Source organism: Anopheles moucheti, chromosome 3 (assembly GCF_943734755.1).
Source record: "Anopheles moucheti chromosome 3, idAnoMoucSN_F20_07, whole genome shotgun sequence".
NCBI classification, from domain to species: Eukaryota; Metazoa; Arthropoda; class Insecta; order Diptera; family Culicidae; genus Anopheles; species Anopheles moucheti.
Genome location: NC_069141.1, coordinates 844570 through 856712, shown reverse-complemented (window position 1 = coordinate 856712; position 12143 = coordinate 844570). Strand labels below are relative to the sequence as shown.

The window sequence follows — 12143 nt, the reverse complement described above, 5'->3', positions numbered from 1 at the left end:
GCGATGAAAAGTTAAACAAATATTTTCATCGAAGATAATTTGTTGTTCGTTGCGGTGAGATGCACTGTTTTCTTGGAGAACAGTGGAACTACATACCGAAGCTTGGTCGGTTTGGTGCCGGGTGTTATCTTTTTACATCATCTGTGTTTAAGCGTGTTCATTCGATGAACACGAACACACTATCCTGTAAATTACATTGTCCAACAAGAGGAGCCAATTTTGCCAAACTCTTTACTTCTTTAGGATTTTTTATAAATTTTAATAGTGTCCTTACTAGTACAGAAACTAAAAATGAAATGACAGAAAGGTATTTATCTCGGATTTCTTCAAACACCCTGTTCTAATGAGCAGCCATTACGAGCGAATCCAGTTCGGCGTACTGTGAACCCTGTCTGACAATTTCCGAATTGAGCGAATGTTCCATCACACCAATCTTGATGTCCATGTCGCAAAGCTCCTCCTTGATACGAAAGATTGCTTTCTTGATGTTGATCAGGGGACCTGAAACGTATTGATAGGTGATTAATCGTAGTTCTTGAGCAATCCAACTCCACCACTTACTGCCATCCGTCATCGAGTTTCCACGCTGCTCCATTTGGATCTTGACATTCTCCAGCTCGTTGGTGATCTTCGATAGTTCGTGCTCGTGTTCCGTTTTCTCCTGCTCGGCCTGCCGTATCTGTCCCGTCGCTTGGTTATGCTCGATCAAGATCTGTTTGTACTGCGTTATCAAGTCCTTCAGGTCGTTGTTAAGATGCTTCTCGCGGCTTTCGATTTTCTCCATCACGTAGCTAATGTCCGACCGAAGCTTGGCGAGCTGACTGTCCGTTTCCTCAGTGGCCTTGGAGATGAGCGAAATTAATTGTTGCTTTTGGTGTGCTTATGAAACATTAAATTTACCGAATCGATGTTACTTCGCAAACTTCTCATCTGCTCAAGATGGGCCCGCCAGTCACGCGGGTCCGTCTTCACTACGACCTTCAACTGTGGCAGGACGCGTTCCAGCTCTAACCGCCATGCTTCGCTGTCCGAAAGTGAATCCACCTTGTATTCACGCATTTCCTTCCGCGTGTGGACAGCTGATCGGGCCGGATCGGAAAAGCTCAGGTCAAACAGCCCATTCCGTTCGTCATCACTGTCATCACTGCCACCTGCCATCTGTTCCTCTTCTACCTTCTCGAGTATGATCTCCGAATCGTTCTCTATCAGGTCCACCATTGGGTCGTCCTCTTTGCGACATTCCGGACGTTTCATCTGGAATTTTGTTAGCTTGAGTGCCTGGGTAGCTAGACAGTCCATGATGTAGACACAAATAGGACCAGCACCTTGAATGAGGCGATTCGTTTGGAAGTCGGTAGGAACATCCTACAATGAACGCATCAAATTAGAAATGTTTGATTTGAGATTGACAATTGCGGTACGAAACGTACCATTTCCTGCAACACTTTTATGATGCGTGATATAACAATGTTTGGATCATCGAATTCTTGCGGTTGGTCGAACGTTTTACCGATCTTGCGAATCAACCAGGCACAGATCGAGGTGAACATGAAAAATTGTTCGCCTGGATTGAACGAGCGCAGAAAGTAGTAGCGATTGATCTGTTTCATTTTCATCTCCTTCAGCAAAAGTCGCTCGTAGTTTAGCAGCTTCAGTTTCTCCATCAGATCGTCCACTTGGAAGGAGGACACGGACGACACGCTACCCGAGTCTCGTTCCATTGCAAGGTTATACTCGTTACGAAACATTTTGTCCAAGACTTTTGAAATGTCTTAACGCTAGTAATAATTAAATCCACAGTTGTACAAGTAAGAAGTAATTTTCCTTCATTGGAAAACTAACATATGGCTCTAATAGACACTACGTATTTGGTGTTTTGTCTCGGTTGCTATGAGAAAATAAACACTCAAACTGGTTGCTAAGGACTTCCGTATGTAACATAAGGAGTCATTCAACAGTTGTACAGGGTGATTCAAAGAGCATTGGAGTGGAGTTACGGCCGTATAGAAGCTTGAAATAATATAAAAGAGCATTTTATCAATGTTGTCCGGTGGGTAGTAAATGTAATGAAGGTTAAGCTAAGCAGTAAACGACTCGTCATAAAAAATTATTTTACACAATTCATGATTTTTTTTCATGTAAAAGCTCACATAGCTTTGATTCTTTTACATGCTCAAATTCACTAGTATTGACATTCTTATCTATTGTTATTTGTTGGAAAACACTCTTATAATATTTCTTAATGTTTTTCATCGTTTGACGAATGGATCTTTACACACCCTGTAAAAAACGTTCAAGCGCGAAAGCAGTCATGCGCACCAGATACGCGAGCTTCGAGGGTATTTCTGTTGTGTTCCTTCACTTAAATTCATCATGCATGGAAACAAAAAAAAAATAAAAAAGCAGCATGTTATCAAGAATGTAGCATTGTAGATTTTATGCAATGATGCACTCGTTATCCCGGCACGCTACCAGCTGATCAACATTCGCTCAAAAGATTTTATCGTATCGTCTCAAAACGAAGGACAAGAGGAAACTATTGTTTCAACTAATTGGCATCTATGCGATGTCCTCTGGCGTACCAATTGCGCGTTGAACTGGCATGCAATATCTGGATCGTGCGCCAAAAGTACAAGTTTTCACCTCATATTTAACGATTTTTATTACTCAATTACTTTCCCCAGGTATGTGCAGCTCAACTGCTTAAGGAAACAGAAGCTCCAATAAGCTGTTTGTGTAGAAATAGTGATTATTATGTACGCGTTCTATGCGTAAAGCGTGACCGCGTGAGTGTGGCCTGGGCAAAGGCAAAGTGGTAATAATTTATAGTTGGCAGAAAACAGTACACACACCATGCGGCGGGGACGCATGTGGACCGTATAAATGAGCTGTTTTAATGGGAGTTTTATTCAGTTTTTCTCTATATGAACATGAAATTCATAAATAGACTGCAAATTACAGAGTGTGTGCTGTAAATTAACATGAGGTGCGGATGGTTGATTGTTTTTTATTGTTTTGTAGGCCTGGTTAGCGAATTCGTTTAGGACGCAGAAGTTTTATTTGTAGAGCCAATTATAAAATACGCTTCATAATAAATTATGTTTATTTATCATACGAGGTTTTAATGATTAGAGAAGAACAATGATAAAAGGAATTCTTTCATTTAGTGTTAGACTCTACTACGTTATGCGGTGTTTATTATGATAATTTATTTATCAGTGTTTTTATTGTCTTATAGAGTTATTAAATTGTTGAAACAGTATTAAAATTTACGTAAAAAGTGGTCGTGGATTATGTGGCTTATATGGTACAGCCACATTCTTTAAATGAATCAAATGTGAAAACGTGTTAGATTATTTAACTGATTTTATACATCAAATTGCGATTTTGCAACTTTTTTTAAAAAACGAAGATGTTGCCATAAATTTCCTTGCTCTATGCAGTGCTGAGTATGTTCCCCTTCAGCATGCAAATTAAAACAGTGACTCTATTTGAAAGTCCAACTTGGATGAAATGGGAAGAGAATTTATTTCTTCACAAAATGCATCCCCAAAAGAACCCGAAAGGGCTACATGCAATCAACCGAAATTCGAAAAATGTTCGAAAATCCCAAAAATTGCGGGAACGCAACAACTGCTTTATGCTTATTTATGACCGCCAAAATCCGGCAACATGCCACACGGAACCGGACTCGCGTAGCGCATCGCAACAGTGTGTGCTTTATTTCTTGCTTTAGCCTTTATTGCATTGCTAAGAATGCTGCACCACCTCCCTGCCTTGGGTCGGATTCGGTACAGCGGACGACCAACAAAGTGACGCGGTTGGCGCGGTTGGGGCAACATTGTTGAAATATCTGCTGCGTTTGCGGTGATTAACGATATTTTGGTTTATTCACTTTTGTTTCACCATTTTTTGTTGTTGTTACCGATGCCATAGCTGGAATGAAACTACAGGGGAGCCAAGCGAGAGCTACAGAGGTGAAGAACGGTACGTATGCGAGAAAAATGGACATGCAAAAGAGCGTCTACGTTTGGTGCGATGTGAGCGAATGAAAACAAAACAAGAGACTTCGTTGCAACATCAAGCGAGAAACCCGAAATGGGAGGAACACCTTTGGTCGACAAGAATGATTTCACTACGTTCTTGAGATGAACTGTTCTTTCGTTGCCTTCCTTTCTGGTCTCCATTCCTTACGGTACCCGGCAACCATTTGCGTAAAGTTTCGCGTCAACATACAACACGCTGCTGCGTTCGGTGTAAAGAGCAGAACCGAACAGTCATTTTTTATCGTGATTTAAACTCCAGCAGACGAGCTTGCCATGTTGCCTTTTGCATTTATTCTTCTCCCGATCGGCGGGAATGGCGGTTACTGCCGGATGCCTAATGAGAACAGACAACAGATACGATGCGGTTGCGGGGTATGGTTTGAAAAATTAAATACATGTACTTGTTTTCCTTCTACGCTCGTTATTCAGTATCGCTTCTGCTGTATCTACACGGCATGTTGAGCCGCAAGAGTGCCAAGAAAAGATCGGTCCCAGAAGTTTGAAGAGCGAGGGAAGCAAGCGAACGAGCGCTTGCGCTGGGAGAAAAGTGCGTCAAGCTTCTTCACGCGGATATGGTGGCGTTTCCGTTCCGTGCCAATCCGTTCGTTCAACAAGCTATCGTTATTTTAACAAGATAGATTATTCTGCAATCTCACGAAGGTTGAACATGTGTGTGTTGGGAAGTGGGTAAAGAAGCACCTTTGTGGCAATCGAGCTAAATTAGCACATTTTATAATCTACAGTCGAAAAAACTTTCCCCTGTGTTTTCTACCATTTAGCAGATGGTATTCATTTATGGAAGTTTGCCGTTAGCATAATCTGTGCTTTATACACCTGCGAGATTCAATATTCTATCATTTTGATATCGAATGAATTACTTACAGGATGTATAGTTACACTAAACCTCATGTTTTATCGCAACGTTAAACAAACACATAAATTGACGTAACGTGTATCGATCAAAGGCAAACATTCTCCGCTCGAAAGGTTTAATCAGCGAGAAAAGCATAAAACACAAGCATCCGTACGTGTGTACACCACAGCGCCAGAAGAATGTTGTTCTATTTTGCATCGTTAACACGCGGGCAATTGCCATTACCGCCATGCAAATGCCCGCCTGCTTCGGTCCAAAAAAACATGAATGTTGCTAATGAGCGTTGCTAAGAAACGTTGCCGCATTAGAAAACATCTGTAAACGGCTCGTACGTGATCTCCACGCTTGTGACGGTAAACGAATTTTTCTCTCTACGTTTCTCCAATATAGTCGCGATAAGCATGGTGCATAAAAGTGTACATTTCTCTTTCTTGCAGGTTGCACAACGTAACTGACCAAACGGGGAACACAGGAAAAGAAGAATGAAAAGCGCGAAAATAGGCTCACATGCTGTACTGCTTGCGGAAAAAATAAGTAACAACATAAAACGAGCTCGTCCCTGATTAACGAGAACTGATACCTGTATGCGGTTTGTGCACACTTCCAACTATAGCTCCCCAATGCCCAATAGTTGGGTGGGTCGAAAATACGTGTTCGTAACGAGGGTCCGTTGTCGAGGGCACCCTTAAGGCTCGAAGTTAATTTTTTTTATTAAGGCTCATTTGCTTTTGGCGTGAAAAGTTTACTCGAACTCGATCCTGTTTTATCACGTTTGCGTCTGTCTTGCCGTATCTTAAGGAAGTGGGATGCGCAACCATGCCATATGCAGATGGTACTGCGAAGCATACCAACATGTGGATGCGATCCTTGTTTTTCGATCACAAAATTGTACATGATCATTTGCAATTGCAAAAACTAGGGATGGTATGGGGTGGAAATGAATTCACAAACATAATTTAGAGAAGTAACAGTGAGAGATGTATGTGTAATAGTATTGCACTGAGCATACGTTAACTTCGTACAAGGCTAATTTTATTCTTTTTAAAAATTCAAATACACCGCTAAAGAATGGAATTAACAAAATGGAATTGTCAAACACAAAGCATGTGTTGTTTAAAGCTGCATCAGGGTTAATCATATACACTCCAGTGTATTTAGCGCCGGTAATCCAGCTCAAGGTTGCATCAATTGCATCACGGGACAGGACTATAATCTGGATTGTCCATGCTCCAATATATCTTGCTAAGTGGTACCTGTCTACGAGCGGGGTGCGCTTTGTTTTCCGTTGCGAGCCCTTTCCATCCCTTATTTTTCATTCTCTCTGCGCTAACCAGACACTACCTGTGAACGTCACTTGAAGAACTCAGGCATGGATTACAAGGTTCTTGTTTTCTTGTAAAACAATATCGCAAAAAAAAAACAATACAAAAAATGCGCCCCAGTTCGTGCGTCATAGGATTGTTTTTAAATAAAATGTTGTATTTTTATATTTAAATAAGAAATTTTTAAAAAGCATTATTATTCTTCTCTTGTTTCATAATCAATCATGATTTCTTGCATAGCGTAAGGCAAACAATATCAATAGGGAATGATGTAAAAAATACTCACTTAATTACCCACTTCCTACAACACGCCTTATCTAAACAACCTGAAATAAACCTGCCCCTTTACTTTCTTTCTCCGTTTCGAGTTACTTTAGTAGTGCTATTCGAAGTGATGCTGCACCACATTTAACACATCCCGACAGTAGGACAGTTTGAATAGCTTCAACAAGATAAGGGTTACATAGCTGGTTTGTGTGGTCAGAATGAAGCATTGGCAAAACCGGGATAAAACATAAGAAAATTAAGACCCTTTAAGGCCTTCGTGTGCTTTCTCACTCTCAGTCACCTTGAAACAGGGAGACAACAATTCGACTGCGTGTTGAGAAAACTGATAACGAGGCGCAACATGCGTGGTAGCAGTCGCAGCAGCATAAACAGCATCGAAGCACATTGATGTTTGTTCCCCGTCTTCTCGATGCGTGGTGGATGTTTCAACGTACCGCTGAAAACCCACGCCAACCTTCCGGCGAATGAGTCCCGAGATCTTCCGATCCAACACACAAACATTAAAACCCCGTACGGGGCTTTTCGCTCCCTTCACTGTTCCCTTGCGCGGTCATTTGTCTGATGTCTGTGAAGTTTTATGACTTGTTTCTTAGCAGCGAACCTCGTTAATAAAGGAAGATCCCGAAAAATGATCGAGTCATCGTGCTCGAGACGATGGCGAACGAAGGCCAAGAAACGTCAGAGAGCGAACAATTTGAGATGGTACGGAATAGGATAGGAGTAAGATAAACGGAAGAAGCAGCAAAAAATAACAACAATAACTTTGGGGGAAAATGGAAAATAATCACCCTGTTGTGCCCTGTTGCATACAGAGTTGGTTGTTTTCGTTATGTGTGTGAAAAGAAATTTGCGTTTTGCATTTTGTGCTCCATACCCAACCCACCAGTGCCCGCGATGCGGCGATCAATCGATCGATCGTTTGATTTGACAACTCCAGGCGCTGTTCTGAGTACATCGAGCTTGAAATGGTGTAGGTTAAGCTGATATTTTAATGGCGATACGATTTCCGAACTAAGCGCAACACATTCACTAACCATCTGACCAAAAATTTCCCTTCCCGGGTTTTGTCCCAACACCTTTCATCATGATCATGACCGGGAGGAGTGAATAATGAGACCCATCGAAACGCGTACGAGGCAGCTGTGCTTGTGGGGCTTGGTGGGTTTCAGTGAGCCCAACGGAAATGGACGGCAACATAATAAGGAGCCAACATTTCCATGCATGCCCAAAATGCGGCTGGAGCCAGAAAATGGTGCTCCGTGGCACTGGTTGTTTGGTATAATTATAACCAACCCCCACCTGTTGGTAACTCACCGCCTCGTGCCCGCACCGCTTCGTTATTGAGGATTGTAGCATAAGACAGATGCGAAGAGTGGCCCTTGTTTGTTTTTTAGCTTCAAGAATCATTGCACCGTCAGTGTTTGATGTATAAAATATGTGTAAAAATAAAATTCTTTCAGTTAGTTATGTATCCAATGAATTATTCACATTTTATTCTTGAAGATGTAGCATTAGTATTTGCATACCAAAATTATGACATGCAGCTTCCACGCGATTATTAAGCGGTAAATATTCGGCTTAGAGGTGGTTCAAAGCATTGTTGTTTGCTATTTGCTTTGCGTTATGATTTATTGCCTCGGGGCATCTGTTCTATAGCCTTCCTAACTGTCTGTGGAACGGGTGGATGAAGTTTTACAACCCCATTCCAATTGACACTAGTTTTATTCCATTCTTTGCTTTGTGCGTTCTTTCGTCTATGCCTTGAAATCGGTTCGTTTTGCACCCCTTTCCCGCAGATGAACGAACGACCTGCGGACGAAAGGTGAAGCAGCCCCATCATCGATAATAATCGATCGAGCCAGCGATGGCGAGTATCCCACGTGTAACGAGGGGGTACGAGTTTGTTGATGGGTGAGTTGAACCAATCCTATATGTTGAATATCTTCCTGCGATCGCGATCATGCCCCCTTTTGTTCGTCGATTTCGCTTCCAAGTTGCGCGCGTGAGAGAGCGCGATTTGTTGTTTGATATGATACCAGAATCGAATTTGGAATGTTGCGGAGAAACACGGTTGCGTTGGATTGTGTTCTGGAAAGAATCTTAAGCAGATCAATTCTCATCGCATTTCATTCGGACATACAGTGAGGATCGATTGGATCGCGCTGGTGGTTGGGAGTATACGGAGATGATCTTCCTTCTTCAGCGGTTTCACACACGAAGGTAAAGAGAAGCTAAAGATACAACGATTGGATGATTTTGCATGAAAGCATGCCTTAGTATCGCAATTAAAACATTTTTCTTATGCTAAGTAGGTGCCTTGTTTGTAAAATATAAAGATATGTTTAAGAGAGCATTTATAAATGCGTAAACACGAGAGAGAAGAGAAAAAGAGAACGAAATCTATGCATTTTTTGAACAGTAGGAGACCTGCACATGGTATTTGGACAGATAATGCTTTAGAAAAATTTAATAATTTAAATCCTGTTTCATCTCTCATTCTAGCCATAATAAAGAACAATAATGTGAGCATTTGTCAGTCTTAAATTTTAAATCATGAATTTAAAGTTGTTATAAATAAATCATCGTAATGTACGACATAAAAAGTGATAAAATAACAAATTAATAAATTGTAAATAGATCTCCCATTAGTGTCCTGAAATTATAGTTTCATGTTGGATGATCTTAGTTGCATTTTAGTAGTAAACTCTCAATAAATTCTTTAAAAGGAAAATCCCATAGACGATTGCTAAAAATTTTTCCCACAGTGCGCTCTTCAGTTTTCCTCTCTCCAGAGTACGTATCCGGAGCGAACCGCGTTGGAATGTTTCTCAATCCTGAAGTACGCGAGAGCCGAAAAGGTTCAACGTCTTCAGCTCGAGATAAATTTTCTCAGTTTTTTTACGAAAGACTTGCGTGTCGGAAGCGAGTTCTGTGGCGCCCGTGTTGTCATCGAATTCGGTGCGCGGCAGTTTTCTATCGTCTTACATATTAGTGGTTTGGTGAACAGTGATATTTGTAAGTATTTTAACAACCTCCAGACACCTGACAGAGTGCGTAAAGTACCGGTAATGTGTGTAGAAACAGAATAGTTTCGCTACTGACCGGGTACACACTATGTGATAGTTGAGGTGGAATAATAAAATGGTGGATTCTCGAATGGCATTCCGCATTGTGTTCTGTGGGAGGTTATCATCGTTAACTGATACTGAAATGTGTGCTGAAAACGAGCGTAAAGCCCTTGGTATGTAATCCTATCAACATCGTGAAAAAGTGTAGCAGTTTTCTAAATCGATCTAGCGCTTACGCTGCACGAGCAGTTCGCGTTCGTCAGACGCTTCAAAACAAAACAGTTCACAGATCTGTGCGAAAGAATAGGTGTGAATTTGTGCAGTGTCATTAAAAAACGGGCATACAGAATACCTGGAGACCCGTGTTGGACAGAAAACGACGTCACAGAAACAAAAATTGCCGTACCGTAGTACAACATAGGGAAGGAATGGAATGGGGGCAGAACGGTGTCTGGTGATACGGAAGAGAAGCGCCATCAGCAAGGGTTCCAACACCTTGAGGGTTGTTATCGTTGTTATCAGGTGTCAATGATGGTTTGGATTCAGAACACCCCACGGTCTCATGTTTTTTTTTGTTAAATGTGCGATATGCGATGAGCGAGTACAGTGAAATGTCAGTGAATTGAACCAACACAAACCAGTACTGTAACCGTGGTTTCAGTAGTGCGTAGCGTACTTTGCCGCATTTAGCTCAGAAACATTGCCAGATCGTGGACTTGCGCGTGGATGTTTAAATATTGTTTCAGTTTGTGGCGGTGACGGAATGTTTTCCCTTCACTCCTCAAGTGTGTAGTCACTCCTGCAGGAACGCTATCGGCAGATGGTTTCAGCAGTATTTACTTATTTGTTACTACTGCCGCCATTCGGGTTACGGCACAAACAGTCGCTCAGTACGTTGTTTATGTTGGGTTTTGTTTCGCCTCCATCCGGAACACATCCATATGTTTTATATTTTTAATTTTTTCATCGCAGCGCGCAATCGAAATGGGATCGAAATTTTGTTCACAACTCACCCGCTTCCATCTCGCCCTCTCCCTTTCTAACATGAGCATATGCCACTTGTGAGTAAGAAACAGGCGATAGGGCGTGAGATGGCAATGAATCTGCTCATCGTCTCGCTGGATGCTGGAAATTAAAATCAGATGGTTGATTTTTGCACCACATTGACTTTGCGCCAATGTGTGGCCGCGGGCGGTTTGGAATAATTGTTTTTTTGTTCATTTCGGTGTAGTTTTTGTGTCCGTTATGTTTGGTTCGTGTGTGAGTTTACTCATTCAACACGAAAATATGAGAAGAAAAACACACCCCGAGACGGGTTTTCACGCGCGGTCTCAGCTTCTTGGCGTGATTGCGCCGCTGTACGAGTGCGCGGGTACCGATGTACGTTTGCGGTGCAAAAATAAACATGAGACCGGTTCGATGGGGTCTAGCACATATGTGTGTTGTGTGTGTTTTTTTCCACTCTATGCGTCCACCCACGCTACAAAAACGATGTTGTGTTGGCGCACGTCGGAGGAGATGGAGCGATATATTCTGCACCATCACAAAACGAAGATAGAAGAAAATCGGAAAAATCAGGCCAGCGTTGAGTGATGATTTATTTTTAATTAGACGCGCGAATATGGCACGAGATGTGCTACTGTTCGTTTGTGTGGTTGTATGTATGTGTGTGTTAAGAAAAGATGGTGTGTGTATTTTTATGGCACGTTTGTTTCTTAAATTATTATACATGATTGTTCCCTTCCATCTGGGTTGGTGATCTTTTGCCTTCAGGCTTGTACCTTACGTTTACCTTCGGTTTGCACTTGCAGAATTCATCGGTTGCTGGTGTTTTGTGTAATGTTCTCGATTGAACACTAGTGTTACGATTATTGTTGCAACAAAACAGGTGGCTCATTGAAGTGTAAAAGAGTCTAAAAGTGTTCACAATTTTTCACAATAAAACATAAAAACAACACTCCGCGAGATCGAGTGAGCCACAGTGAGAAGTGAGAACGCGAGATCGCTGAGAATAAGTAAGTGAGGTACGAGAAGCGCGAAACAAAGTGTAAACAGAAAATCGTAATACCTAGTGCAAGAACGCGGTGTGGAACGAATGCCAGGGTCCGAAAGAAAACGGGTTCACGAGAGGTAAAGGAACACGTTTAGACTCCGTTCCTTTTTTTTCTTGTTGTTGTTAAAAGTGGTCCCGCGGGATGATGCTTTGGTAACGTGAAGAAAGAGAAAAACATCATAAAATATCCCGAACCCAGACGAAAAGAGGCAAGGAAAGAAAGAAAGAACCCCCCTCTCGTAGGTCGTCTGCATCGCCCAGAGTTTTTTAGAAATAACAGTGTCCGCGACGTGAAAGACCCTGCACGTGAAGCGGCGCGCCAACGATACTAACGAGTCCCTTCGGACGGCTAGCGGGATCTCCAGACTGACCCAGCTCCGTAAATCGTTACCATGCTAGGGAACCATTTAGCGGAACTCTTCTTCATGATGGAGCTGTTTGGGTGAAGTACACCGTTTCGGAAATGCAATTAGCAGTAGCGGAGTAGCGGTT

General features: G+C 42.0%; 1 protein-coding gene across 1 annotated transcript; it reads right to left on the bottom strand.

Annotated features, from left to right (window-relative positions):
- Window positions 1–340: 340 nt before the first annotated feature.
- LOC128304789 (intraflagellar transport protein 57 homolog) lies at window positions 341–1748 on the bottom strand. The gene is made up of 4 exons (XM_053042023.1): window positions 1431–1748; window positions 901–1365; window positions 562–841; window positions 341–501 (listed from the first exon to the last, which is right to left on the bottom strand). Exons 1-4 carry the CDS (start codon window positions 1746–1748, stop codon window positions 341–343), a joined length of 1224 nt encoding a protein of 407 aa, XP_052897983.1.
- Window positions 1749–12143: the final 10395 nt, after the last annotated feature.